The following is a 12,422-nucleotide window of genomic DNA, read 5'->3' as shown; positions in this document are numbered from 1 at the left end:
GAACTAACACTGGAGTCTGGCCATCCTCACTGGGGAAGATGGGTTCCCTCACTAGCAGCTCTGGGCTTGAACCCCTAGCCTTGCCTGGGGTTGGCCAGGGCTTGTGGCCAGGACTAGGCATTTGGGTGCACGGGATGTAGCTGGTTACTAGCTTAGGTGGTTGGTACCTGCCCCCATGGGTTGCTGCCTTCCCCAACAGCTCTTGGGGACAGCCCTCCTCCTGAGAAGGATTTTGTCAGGTTCTAGGTGCCCCAGACAACACTCCCTGTCTTTCCTTGTAGCGGTCACCGGTGCAGGCCAACAGCAGCTCCAACAAGACAGCTGGGGCCCCCGCAGTGCCACAGCAGCTGCAGGTCCACGGCGTCCAGCAGAGTGTCCCCGTCACCCAAGAGGTGCCAAGCCAAGGCGGGCAGCAGCTGGGGTGAAGGGTCCTGGCCAGGCGGCCTCTGCAGCCTGCTAGGCTGTCCATGGGAGCTACAGTGGGGAAGGCCTGTAAGAGCGGGCAGGTGGAGGCCTTGCCACCTGGGCCTTTGGCAAGCACTTCTGCGTCTCTCCAGACCCAGCGTCCTCCTCTAAATATGGCTTCTGCCCTGGGGCCTGGGGGCAGGGTGGCTGAGGCTGCTGTGAGGATGAAATGTGGTCTCGTGGGAGGTTCCACTGAACAGCTTCAAGAAACAGCCTTGGCCCCTTTGGGCCCATTTGCCTGGAGGAAGCCCAAGGCCAAGTCCTGACTCACCCCTAAGGGGCTCAGGAAGAGGTCCCAGCCTTCTGGAGGAGGCAGCACTCTGAGCCACCAGCCATGGCAGCCAGAGCAGGTTAAGAGGCGAGAGTTGTCTGCCCTCTGGTTGTTACCACTGAAGTTGGGGGGTTCCCAACCCTTCAGAAAACCAGATGAAAGCCATAGATCCTCTTCCTGGAGGAAAGCAGATACCGCATCCTGAAGAGTTCGCAGTCTCCTGCCTGGTACCACAGCCCCTCTGAACCTCTAGACCTGAGTTGGAGTCTATATTCCACCACTCAGTACTGCACCCCCATCTTCTGTACCTCACTGTGTCCTGAGGGTGATACCCAAATCCCCACCATAGCATGGAAGTGAGGACAATTGGAACTGTGGACATGGGGGTGCGGGATAAGCCTATAGGGAGTAGGGGTGGAGAGCAGGGACCCCCTCAGTCAGTCCCCAATGCAACTCTCAATTCTTCCACTTCCCCTCAGCTTTGCTTTGCTGAGCTTGGGTTCCACACCAGTAACTGGGTGCCCAGAGTTAACGTAGTAATGAACCTGGAAAGCACATGGTGCAGGGCGGGCAGCAAAAAGCTGGAGGTGGCCTCTTTCTTATCAGGCTACTTCCAGGCTTACATGAGTGCATGTGGACAGGGGGTGAGTGCTTAGGGACATGTTTGCTGCCAGGATTACCATGGTCTGACTCCCTTTTCCCTTCCCAGAGGTCTGTGGTCCAGGCCACTCCACCGGCACCCAAAGCCAGCCCTGTGCAGCAGCTCACGGTGCAGGGGCTCCAGCCAGTCCACGTGGCTCAAGAGGTGTGTGTCTCCCCTTCCTACCTCTGGGCCCACCTAGCTCTGGGCAAATTGGGTCTGGGCTGGGTTGGGGAGGGAAGCAGGCCCCTCAGGCCACAGGGAGGGAATGAAGCCACCCCCGGGGGTCCTCAAGGGCCCAGCCCTGCAGCGGGATCCACCTTTGGCTGTGGGCCTCCCCTTCTCCAGCACCTGGCAGTTCAGGGCCCACGTTTTGCCAAGAGAGATCTGGAGTCTCCTCTCCCTGAGACACGGGGCGGGGATCTTCTGGTCGGGTTGCTGTGTGAGCCCAGCAGCCTGGTGGGCGGCGGAGGCCTGGAGCCCCGCCCGTGGCCGACCCCGGTGACCCCCCAGTGTCTCTGTTTGTCCTCCAGAGCTCAGGCAGTCAGTTTCCCGCTAGGAAGGCAGAGCAGCAAGAGCCCCGGCCCACGCCGCCGCCGGAGCCGCCGCCTCCCCGGCCGCCCACGCCCGGGCCCAGGCCAGGCGCGCTGGCCCCGGAGCTGCCGCCGCTCCCGTCCGCATGCAGCGGCGAGGCCCTGCAGCTAGGCAGCCCCGAGCCGCAGCCGCCCCATTACGAACCGGGCACAGAGCAGTGGGTGGAGCTGGTGGGCGTGCTGCCCCCGCACCTGCTCCTGCCACAGCAGAAAGTGGTCTTCGAGCCACTGCCCGGGCTCCCGGCCCGAGCCAGCCCCGACCAGAGGGTCAGGATCCAGAGAGTTCCCCAGGTGCTAGTGTTCGGCACGGCCGCCACGGCCCTCAAAGTAGGTGGCGGATACACGGGTGGGGGGCAAGGGGCGGGCGGGGGCGGGATCCGCTGGCCCCGGCCCGCGCCCGGCCCCACAGGCCCTGGAGACCACACCTCCGCCTGGCCCATCTGGGGACCCGTCTCTGATTCCCCCCCCCGCCCCCCACACACACACAAGTAGGTTTCAGGTCCCAGGCTCCGCCCCTACAGACCTGGGTGGGGGGTGGGGATGGGGAATGTAGGCCCCTCCCCTAACCTCCTGTGGGTAGTTCCAGGTTCCGTCGCATAAACTGAGATCCATCCCAGACCCCTGGCTCCGCTCCTAAATCCTGTGCAGGGTTACCAGGCCCCGCTCCTGCAGACGGTTCCGTCCCTGATGCAGACTCCACTCGAATCCCTGTCTGTAGTTCCAGGCTCCGGCTTTAGTGACAGCCTTGTCCCAGTGCTTGGCTCTGCCCCTGGGGTCCAACTTTCACACCCACAGTAGGACCCTCTCTGGGGACCCTCTTCCCGCCTCACTGGCTGGAAGGCCCACCCTGTCCCCAGCCCAAACAAAGTCCTGGCTTCTGACACAGTTCTGCTTGATTCCCAGCCCTGGCCGAGGCCACGGGCCCTGAGCCTCTGACACCCGGCCGGTTCACAGTGTGTTCAGAGAGCCCAGAAGTGCAGCCTTCCAGCCCAGAGCCAGCTGTCTTGGCGAGGCTGGGCGTCTGCCAGCCCTTTAGAGGCAAAAACAGAGGAGCTGGCCCACCTCTGACCCTCTGCATGCCCTTCCTCCCACGCCAGGTGCAGCAGCTGCAGCAGGTGCCCGTTCCACATGTGTACTCCAGCCAAGTGCAGTATGTGGAGGGTGGGGATGCCAGCTACACGGCCAGTGCCATGTGAGTTGGGGTGGGGGGGTACGGCTGGGGAGGGGATGGGAGGAGGGTCACAGGTCTGCTCAGCAGCCCCTAGGACTAGAGGCCCCAGTCCCAGCAGACCAAGTGACAGGTGGTAGCTGCTCCCCAAGGGCAGCCAGCCAGGCAGAGGTGAAGCAGGGAGGACCTTGTGGGTCAGACAGGCCTAGATTTTAGCAAAAATTAAATTAATTAATTAATTAAAAATTTTATAAGTTAAAAATTTCTAAGTAACAGGGAATGTTAAACAGTGAAAAAGAAATGGCCTTCACTTCTGACTCTCCACCCTGCCCCAGAGGGGACAGAAACTACCCCCTTTCTTTGTTCAGAAACAGACAGTGCGTTCTGCCCCTTATTTCTTCCCCCGATTGTGTACATCGATACTCGTCACCTAATTGTGCGTGTGGGTCCTGCTCACCCTGTTTCTCTGCTGCGTAATACTCCACTGTGCAGACGCAGCATGAATGATGGAGCTGGACTTTACCTGGGTGACACGTAGGCGACTTCCACTCCTGGGACTGTGCATGGCACCGCATTAACACATGTTACATCAGGCAGACGCCATGCCCCAGGCCTGCCCTAGCCCCAGCTTTATTGTTGCTTCCGTTTTTGGAAGTTTCATTTGGTTTTCTTTGCATTTGTCTGATTTTTCTTTTTTTTTTTTACATCCCTGTCACTTGTCCCTGTGGCTGTGATACTGGAGCAGATCAGCTCATGGACCGTGCTCAACTCAGCCTCTGGGTCATGATGGTGGGGGATGTGGCTCTGGCACCTGAGTCATGGCCCATGGCATCCAGCTAGCTCACAGTTCTGTCCATTTATTTCCAGTGCTGCCAGGCTGTTAGCCATGCATTTAACCAGAGGTGGCAGGGACCACAGAGACCATTGCAGAGGACACTGGTCCCCGAGGGTCTCTGGGATGTTAGCATCAGAGCTGAGTCATGAGCCCAGGCTTTGGGGTCCCGGGGTGGCTCCCTCTGCCTCTCTTGGTAGTATCTGTCCCTTGCTTCTGTTTGAATTTCTCCCTCCGTGGTTATAGTATGTGTGATCCCATGTGGTCCATCATTACCATCAGGTTTTTCTGCTATGTGAAGTTCTTGGAGCACTGTATATTCTGTCTTTCCCTTGCAGTGGATTGTTACTGGATTCCTAGCCCTTGTCTGGCTTTGATCCCTGCCCTGGCCAAAGCCCCAGCCCCTTCACCTCCCTCCCTGGCCCTGTCCAGGCCACAACCAGAGACACACACATTCGTTCATTCAGTGAGTCATTCAGCAAATAGCTGCTGGAACAACATGTTTTTGAGCAAGTGCTACGTGTGGGGAAGTGGGCTAGGCTGCCACTGGAGGGGGTGGGCACTTGCTGGTGCCAGCTCAGGTCATACGTTCTCTGTCACTTGTGTGGCAGATGTGGATTGGGGCGCAATGATCAAGATCTGCATGCAGGTGTCTGAGGGCAGGGCCATTCACCTCAAGTGACCACACCTCTCACCACTCTCCCCACCTCCACTCCCTCTCCTTGCTGCCCCAGAGCCCTGCAAGGCTCCCTTCCCTGCTTCCTTTTCCTTTAGGTGATAGCTCCACTAGCACCTTCTGAGCCAGGCTGACCTGGACCGGCCTTGCTACCTTCCTGGATTTGTAAAATTAATGTTATTTTTAGTCACTAATATGTTGAGAGGGCTCAAAAATCAAAACTATGTCCAATGATGTCTAGTAAGGCAGCAAGAGAGGTGCCTCCACCCACCCCTTCTCACCCCCATGACGGCAGACAGATGTTAGACATAGGTGGGAAATTCGGCTTAGTCTCCGCTCTCTTCCCAACACACCATCTGCACCCTTCCCTCCTCTTCTGTTCACCTAATGGAATGTTCTGAAGGTTGTTCTTTGACAAGACCATGGGACCTTCCTTTTCCTCCCTTCCCTTCTCACTCCTGTGTAGAATTCCATCATCTTTTACTTAATAGCCCCCTAAAGATGAACCCCCAGTCGTTTTTACTCTCTAGCTACAATTTGCAACTTTGAGCCCATGTCACCTGAGGCAGGTCCTGGGACAGCTAGAGAACTCTCCAGGGCGGGATAGGTGCTGGAGGCAAAGAAAACGCATCTGCGCCTGCCAGCCGTCCTGGATCGGCCCCCTCAGTGTGGCCATGGCATTTAGAAGTAGAGCAACCTCCTTCCCACCGTTTCCCTCCAAGGCATGTGCCACGTTCCACTGTGCCCTCGATTTACCTTTGCTCTTGGCTTCTCGTCCAGCTCCCCCCACTAGAACATTAACTTCTGAGGTGGGGCCTTTCGTGTCTTACCCATGTTGGGCCTGCAGTACCTAGAACAGTGCCCAGCATACAGTAAGCACTCAATTTTTTTTTTTTTTTTTGATTGATTGAAGTGTGTGGCCTGTTTCAAGTCACCTAATCTTTCTGTCTCAGCTTCCTCACATATGAGGTGGGGACTCTCATGTCAGACTGCTTTGAGGATTCAATGAAAAATTGCCCCTCAAGTACTGGGGGTGGTACCTGGTCCAATATATGGGGCTATGGCTTCCTGCTCCCATTCTGGGAGCACCCCGTGCAGGACCCCCTCCGTCATGCCCCTCGTCACTCAGCTCCTGCTCCTGACTCCCTCCCTCTGCTTCTTTCTCAGCCGCTCCAGCACCTACTCCTACCCTGAGACGCCACTGTACACGCAGACCGCGGGCACCAGCTACTACGAGGCGGCGGGCACGGCTGCCCAGGTCAGCACACCCGCCACCTCCCAGGCAGTGGCCAGCAGTGGCTCTGTGTCCATGTACGTGTCCGGCAGCCAGGTTGTCGCCAGCCCCACCAGCAGCGGGGGAGGGGCCAGCAACAGCAGCAGCGGCGGCAGTGGTGGCAGTGGCAATGGCGGTGGGGGCGGTGGTGGTGGCAGCAGTGGCAGCGGCAGTGGAGCAGGCACCTACGTGATCCAAGGTGGCTACATGCTGGGCAGTGCCAGTCAGTCTTACTCCCACACCACCCGTGCCTCACCAGCCACGGTAAGTACCAACACTGGCCCCAGCGGAGGCAGGGGGTGGGGGGGCCCTGGGCAGAGGCGGGGGGCGGAGGGCAGTGGTTGCAGTCTACTATTAGCAGGAGCCTAGGTAGCCTGGCACCAGAGTGCTCGAATGAAGATGGCCTGGGATCGACTCCTCACTGTGTGGCCTCAGATAAGTTATTCAGCTTCTCTGGGCCTCAGCTAGTATGCATGAAGCTCTTAGAGTGGTACCCCAAGAAATGTCACCTACTATGATTATAATTGATGATAGCAGAGAGATAGTGAGGGGAGGCTCCACTGTGGGGGGAGCTGCCCTGAGCAAGGTTCTTTGTTCATCTGGAAGGCGGTGGGTTCCGCCCCTCTGCCCAGAGGTCACTGGGAACAGTCACCCGGGCAGCCCTGGATCCCACCCTCACCTGGGCCCCTCACCAGCTCTGTGACTGTGGGTGGGGCAGGGCCTGGTAGTCCCAGGGTAGTCCCGGTCCTCTCAGAGCTTGGGGTCTGGAGTGATGGCTTCCGCACATTTTTAACTACTTCCCTCTCTCGTGATGACCCATTGTGGACCACATAACCAAGGTGGATGCTTTCTCAGAAGGCAGGACCTCCCTTATGAACCCAGTTAGCAAGGCTTCTAGCCTAGTTTTTTTTTTTTTTAATGCTGCTGTGACCCACCTAACTGATTTCATGACTCACTAATGAGTCCTCACCCGCAGTTTGCAAACATACTTCGCTAGAATAGTGCTGTCTGATAGAACGTTCTCGGGTGATAGATATGTTCTCTCTGTGATGTTCCATACAGAGGCCTCTGGCCATATGTGGCTATCAAGCACTGGAAATGTGGGGGTCACTAAGGAACTGAGTTGAGTTGCTTTTTTTTAAACTATTTTGATATAACTGTAGATTTATAGGAAGCTGCAAAAATAATAGAGAGAGATCCCCGTGGACCCTTTCCGCAGGTTACCCTGCTAGTTACATTTTGATATAACTGTCGTATAGTATCCAACCAAGCAGCGAGCACTGGTGTAATGTGGGGGGCTGCTTCTGACCAGTCAAGATGCAGAACCATTCCAGTACACAAAGGTGTCCTTCCCGCTAGCCCCTTAGAGTTACCCTACCTTCTCCCTCCCACATCCCAACCCCCTGCAACCACAAATGTGTTCCCCATTTTTATAATATAGTTATTTCAAGAATGTTCTATGACTGGAGTATTACTCCCTGTGACCTTTTGACACTTGCTTTTCTACTCAGCGTAAATTAAATTTGTATTTAAAAAGCTGTATGTGGCTGGCAGCAACTCTATTGGACAGTGCAGTTCTAGAGAGTTCCATGGGATTTAGTTCCCGTGGGTCATTGTGATATGATATGCCCGACAGCATGGTTGTCAGGATCACAATTGGAAACAGGTAGAGAGAGCACTTAGCAATGAGTACAGCAGCCTCCCCTTATCTGCAGGGGCTACTTCCCTGTGCAGACCCCCAGTGGATGCCTGGAACTGCAGATGGTGCTGAACCACGTACACTGTGTTTTTTCCTATACATACATATCTGTGATAGTGTTTAATTTATAAACTAGACACAGTAAGAGATTAACAACATCATGAAATAGAAAATTATAACATACTGTAGTAAATGTTATGTGAATGGTCTTTCACTCAAAATATCTTATTGTACTGCATTCACCCTTGTGATGATGAGATGATACAGTGGCTTGGTGATGCGATGAAGTGAGGTGAATGACATATACATTGTGACACAGTGTTAGGAGAACTATCTGCTTTGGGTGATTCTGGATCCTTGAGCCATGACAATGTTGATGATTGGATGTCAGGAGTAGACAGTGTTGATGGTTGGGGAAATCTGATATTTTTGTGACCGTCGTTGACCTCGGGTAACAGACCCCAGAAAGCGAAACCGCAGATAAGGCGGGGACTACTGCACTTGAGAAACTAATGTGATTCTTAGCACTTTTCCATCTCCACTCCGGCCCCAGGTCCAGTGGCTCCTAGACAACTACGAGACGGCCGAGGGCGTGAGCCTGCCGCGGAGCACCCTCTACTGCCACTACCTGCTACACTGCCAGGAGCAGAAGCTGGAGCCCGTCAACGCCGCCTCCTTTGGCAAACTCATCCGCTCCGTCTTCATGGGCTTGCGCACCCGCCGTCTGGGCACCAGGTGGGGCTACCCACCCCCAACAGACACAAGGCCCACCCCACCCCAAGTTATCCAGATTTTCATGCCCTCGCTCACTCCCCTCCTGGCCTCTTCACAACTTCCCACCTCAGGGCCTTTTCACCACTGTACCTTCTACCTTGTGTGATTTTCCCCACCTCCTTACTCAAATGTCCCCTGGCCCGATTAACTAAAACTGCCTTTCTGACGCTCTCCACCCTTCCCTTTTCCACCCCCCGCTCCCCGCTTACTTTTTCTCCTCAGCACTTCCTGTCATCCAACATGCCTCTAATGTTACTTCATTCCCTTGTTTTCTGATCTGTCTTCCCATGTTGAAAGCTACGTACCTTGCAAATACAGAGGCTGCGCATAGTCAGTGCTTAATCAAGGCCCGTGAGTCAGTGAATTCATGCAGGAAGGAACAGGGAGCCATCCGACAAACCCACCCTTCCCTGCCTCTCCTTTGCAATCCCTAGATCTCCCTGAGCCTCTTGTTCCAGTTTCTAGTTTAGGAATCATCTTGGGCAAAATACCACATCTCTCTATGACCCGTTTCCTCATCTGTCCATCAAGGATGGTGGGAGGACCCTTCGAAAGGGTAGAGATGAGGAGCACATGGATTCATGTGCTCAGAGCTCAGAACAGCGCCTGGCACATTCCTATGACTAGCAGTCAACAACTGTTTGCTGCACGCCTTCCCCGTGCCAGGATTGGGAGTTGACCTTGGCATGGGGCAGGCATGCCGCAAAGATGCTGGCCCTGTCATCACAGAGCTCAGTTGGCATGTGGGGGCCTCTCCTGGCACCCATAGCCCCTATGTTTTCCCAGCACAGCACCCCCAGCTCTGTGGAATGCGGGTTTCCCCCCAGAGGGCTCTATTTGGCCCCTAAGTAGCAAGGAGGCGGGTGTGATGTGACGCTCGCAATGGATGACCAGTGGCACCCCAGCCCAACCCTCCCCTCTACCTCCCTCCAGGGGCAATTCCAAGTACCACTACTACGGCCTACGCATCAAGGCCAGCTCTCCCCTGCTGCGGCTGATGGAGGACCAGCAGCACATGGCCATGCGCGGCCAGCCCTTCTCCCAAAAGCAGAGGTAAGAGGGCTGGCCCCTGCGCTGGCAGGTGGGGCAGGGCATGCGGCCGACCCCCACCCAACCACCCCACCCGCCCCTTCTCCCCCAGGCTCAAGCCCATCCAGAAGATGGAGGGCATGACCAACGGTGTGGCCGTGGGGCCGCAGCAGGCTACCGGGCTGTCAGACATCAGCGCCCAGGTCCAGCAGTACCAGCAGTTCCTGGGTGAGACCCCCTGGCCTATGGGCCGGGGCCCAGGGCAGGGTCTGTCATCCCCAGACGTTTCACTTGCCCTCCCTGAGCCTTTCATCCCCCACTGCACAAGGGGGACCCTTGCATGGTAGGAAATTGGTGACCACTTAATAGGATCCTAGGATGAAACTCCAAGGGGACAGGCAGATGGGGACGTAGGGCCTTATGGTGTCCCCTCCTGCCCCCAGATGCCTCAAGGAGCCTCCCTGACTTCTCAGAGCTTGACCTCCAGGGCAAAGTGCTGCCTGAGGGCATCGAGCCCGGGGACATCAAGGCTTTCCAGGTCCTGTACCGGGAACACTGTGAGGTAGGGCAGCTGGGCAAGCGGGCACGGGAGAAGAAGGGCCATACTACCTACCACCCAGCTTCCCTGAGCATCTGACCTCCCCAATAGGCCATCGTTGATGTCATGGTGAACCTGCAGTTCACACTGGTAGAGACGCTATGGAAAACGTTCTGGAGGTACAACCTCAGCCAGCCCAGTGACGCGCCACCACTGGCTGTGTGAGTCCCTGAAGGGGCGGAAGCGGGGCACATTGAGTCAGCACGTAGGGCTGGGGTGGCCGGACCTTGGGCATCATGCAGGACAAGGGGGCACCTGCCTGGCCCCTGCATTTGGTGGGGAGACATGGCCTTCTGACTCGTACTCTGGAGTGTGCATGCGCATGGGTCTGATGATGCGTGCATGCGATGGTATGCTGTACCGTCGTCTTCTCCCTACGGTGGGGAGGGTGGGTGCCTGTGTCACAGTATTGCAGAGTGTAAGACCCCACCTGACGTGGTGGCACTGGTGCCTATGTCAGCCTGACTTCAAGGGTCGGCGGGAGGCTGGGAGCCCCTGCCTGATCCCTGGGTGGGGGGTGCCCACAGGCACGATGAGGCTGAGAAGCGCCTGCCCAAGGCCAGCCTGGTGCTGCTGTCCAAATTTGAGCCTGTGCTGCAGTGGACCAAGCACTGTGACAACGTGCTGTACCAGGGCCTGGTGGAGATCCTTATCCCCGACGTGCTGCGGCCCATCCCCAGTGAGTGCACTGCTGCTGCCCCCTCAACCCCGTGTCCCGCCCCCCAACCCTCAGTCCTGCTCAGCCCCCACTGCCACCCACAGGTGCCTTGACCCAAGCAATCCGGAACTTTGCCAAGAGCCTGGAGAGCTGGCTTACCCATGCCATGGTGAACATCCCAGAGGAGATGCTGAGGGTGAAGGTGAGGGTGTGCGGGGCCAGCCTGGGCTCAGCTCGGCTCCTCCCTCTGGGCTGTGGGGCTGATGGCTGCAGGCCTCGGTACCTCTGCTCAATAGAGGCAGTAAGATTTGTCCCAATGCCTGTCTCCTGGGAGCGAGCTTTGGGCGTTGTCTTGACAAACCAGCCTCCTCAGTTGCCCACTTCCGAAACACAATCCCTTTGTAGTTTTTTTGTACACAATACAGCATATTAAAAAAATAAAAACCAACTGCAAGTTTGAAGTTCTCTTCAGACAACCTCGAGAAAAAGTGCTTTAGGTGTTCAGAAATAGGTAAAATCTCAAAAAAACTAGCAACGCTTATAAGGAATCAATAGCTCTCTTCATCAGTGCTGCACATTCACTAACTACTTTAATATGAGGAATTAGAAGGGATGTGCTTACTCTTGGGAAAAAAGAAAAAAGAGAGTTTTTGTAGTCCTTAAAATGCTAATATGACAGCTAAACAGAACTGAATGTCTGAAGAATCACCTGAGTGTGCTGGACACAGCGGGGCCTGTGGAGAGAGTATAAGTTGTATTCAGGGGGAAGCCCTTCAGAACTGACAAGATTTATATATTCATTTATTCAACATGTATTTATTGAGCACCTACTGTGTGCCCAGCATGGCTCTGAGGGCTGGCAGCACAGCAACGACCAAGATAAGATAAACAAAACTCCCACCCTCGTGGAGCTGACATTAATGGGAATAATAATGGAAACAAAATGGAACAAAAATTTATTGAAGCAGTGACCTTTCTGGGCAGTGCCCATGCGAAATTTTCTGTTGTGTCCTTTCATAAAAATAATAATGCTGGTCAGACATGTTTGAAAATCCAGACCCCTTGATCTTCCAACAAAAGCAACGTGGTACACCCTTCTTCCTTTTTAGAAAAAAGAAATAGGCTCAAAGAGATTGTAGTGGGTGGGGCAGGGGACAGCCGGTGTGGATTCCGCGGAAGCCACAAGACCCCCTCCTCCCCGCAGGTGGCAGCCGCCGGCGCCTTCGCGCAGACTCTGCGGCGTTACACGTCGCTCAATCACTTGGCGCAGGCTGCGCGCGCTGTGCTGCAGAACACGGCACAAATCAACCAGATGCTGAGTGACCTCAACCGCGTGGACTTCGCCAACGTACAGGTGAGCGCGGGGTGGGGCGGAGCAGGTGAGTGCAGGTCAGGGCGGGCCCTGGGCGGTTGCTGAGCCAAGGGGTTGCGCCCGCTGTACCCCAGGAGCAGGCCTCGTGGGTGTGCCGCTGCGAGGACCGCGTGGTGCAGCGGCTGGAGCAGGACTTCAAGGTGACGCTGCAGCAGCAGAACTCACTGGAGCAGTGGGCAGCCTGGCTGGATGGCGTCGTGAGCCAGGTGCTCAAGCCCTACCAGGGCAGCGCCGGCTTCCCCAAGGCTGCCAAGCTCTTCCTCCTCAAGTGGTCCTTCTACAGGTGCGCACCGGTTGGGTTGGATCCGACCAGGAAGGGGCGGGGCTGGAGGCCCCTCCTCCCGGGGCGGGACCCAGAGAAGGTTCAGGTCAAA

The 12,422-nt window shown here is 56.2% G+C and overlaps 1 protein-coding gene across 6 annotated transcripts in view; it reads left to right on the top strand.

Moving 5' to 3' along the window:
• The window catches only part of RFX1 (regulatory factor X1), a 31,263-nt gene that overhangs the window by 16,727 nt on the left and 2,114 nt on the right, over positions 1-12,422 (top strand). For 5 of the 6 annotated variants that reach the window (XM_074338083.1, XM_074338084.1, XM_074338085.1 and 2 more), the window contains 14 exons: positions 282-392; positions 1,446-1,541; positions 1,910-2,296; positions 3,067-3,161; positions 5,813-6,182; positions 8,171-8,352; positions 9,325-9,444; positions 9,533-9,648; positions 9,864-9,982; positions 10,070-10,179; positions 10,546-10,697; positions 10,781-10,878; positions 11,881-12,030; positions 12,123-12,331. In XM_074338083.1, coding sequence (XP_074194184.1) covers positions 282-392; positions 1,446-1,541; positions 1,910-2,296; positions 3,067-3,161; positions 5,813-6,182; positions 8,171-8,352; positions 9,325-9,444; positions 9,533-9,648; positions 9,864-9,982; positions 10,070-10,179; positions 10,546-10,697; positions 10,781-10,878; positions 11,881-12,030; positions 12,123-12,331 — 2,315 coding nt within the window. The remainder of the gene's footprint in view (positions 1-281; positions 393-1,445; positions 1,542-1,909; positions 2,297-3,066; positions 3,162-5,812; positions 6,183-8,170; positions 8,353-9,324; positions 9,445-9,532; positions 9,649-9,863; positions 9,983-10,069; positions 10,180-10,545; positions 10,698-10,780; positions 10,879-11,880; positions 12,031-12,122; positions 12,332-12,422) is intronic. The other variant, XM_074338086.1, reaches the window with a different exon arrangement.

The sequence above is a fragment of the Rhinolophus sinicus genome, linkage group LG07, assembly GCF_036562045.2.
Source record: "Rhinolophus sinicus isolate RSC01 linkage group LG07, ASM3656204v1, whole genome shotgun sequence".
NCBI classification, from domain to species: domain Eukaryota; kingdom Metazoa; phylum Chordata; class Mammalia; order Chiroptera; family Rhinolophidae; genus Rhinolophus; species Rhinolophus sinicus.
Note: the sequence above shows the minus strand (reverse complement) of the source record. Positions and strands in the feature narration are given on the sequence as shown.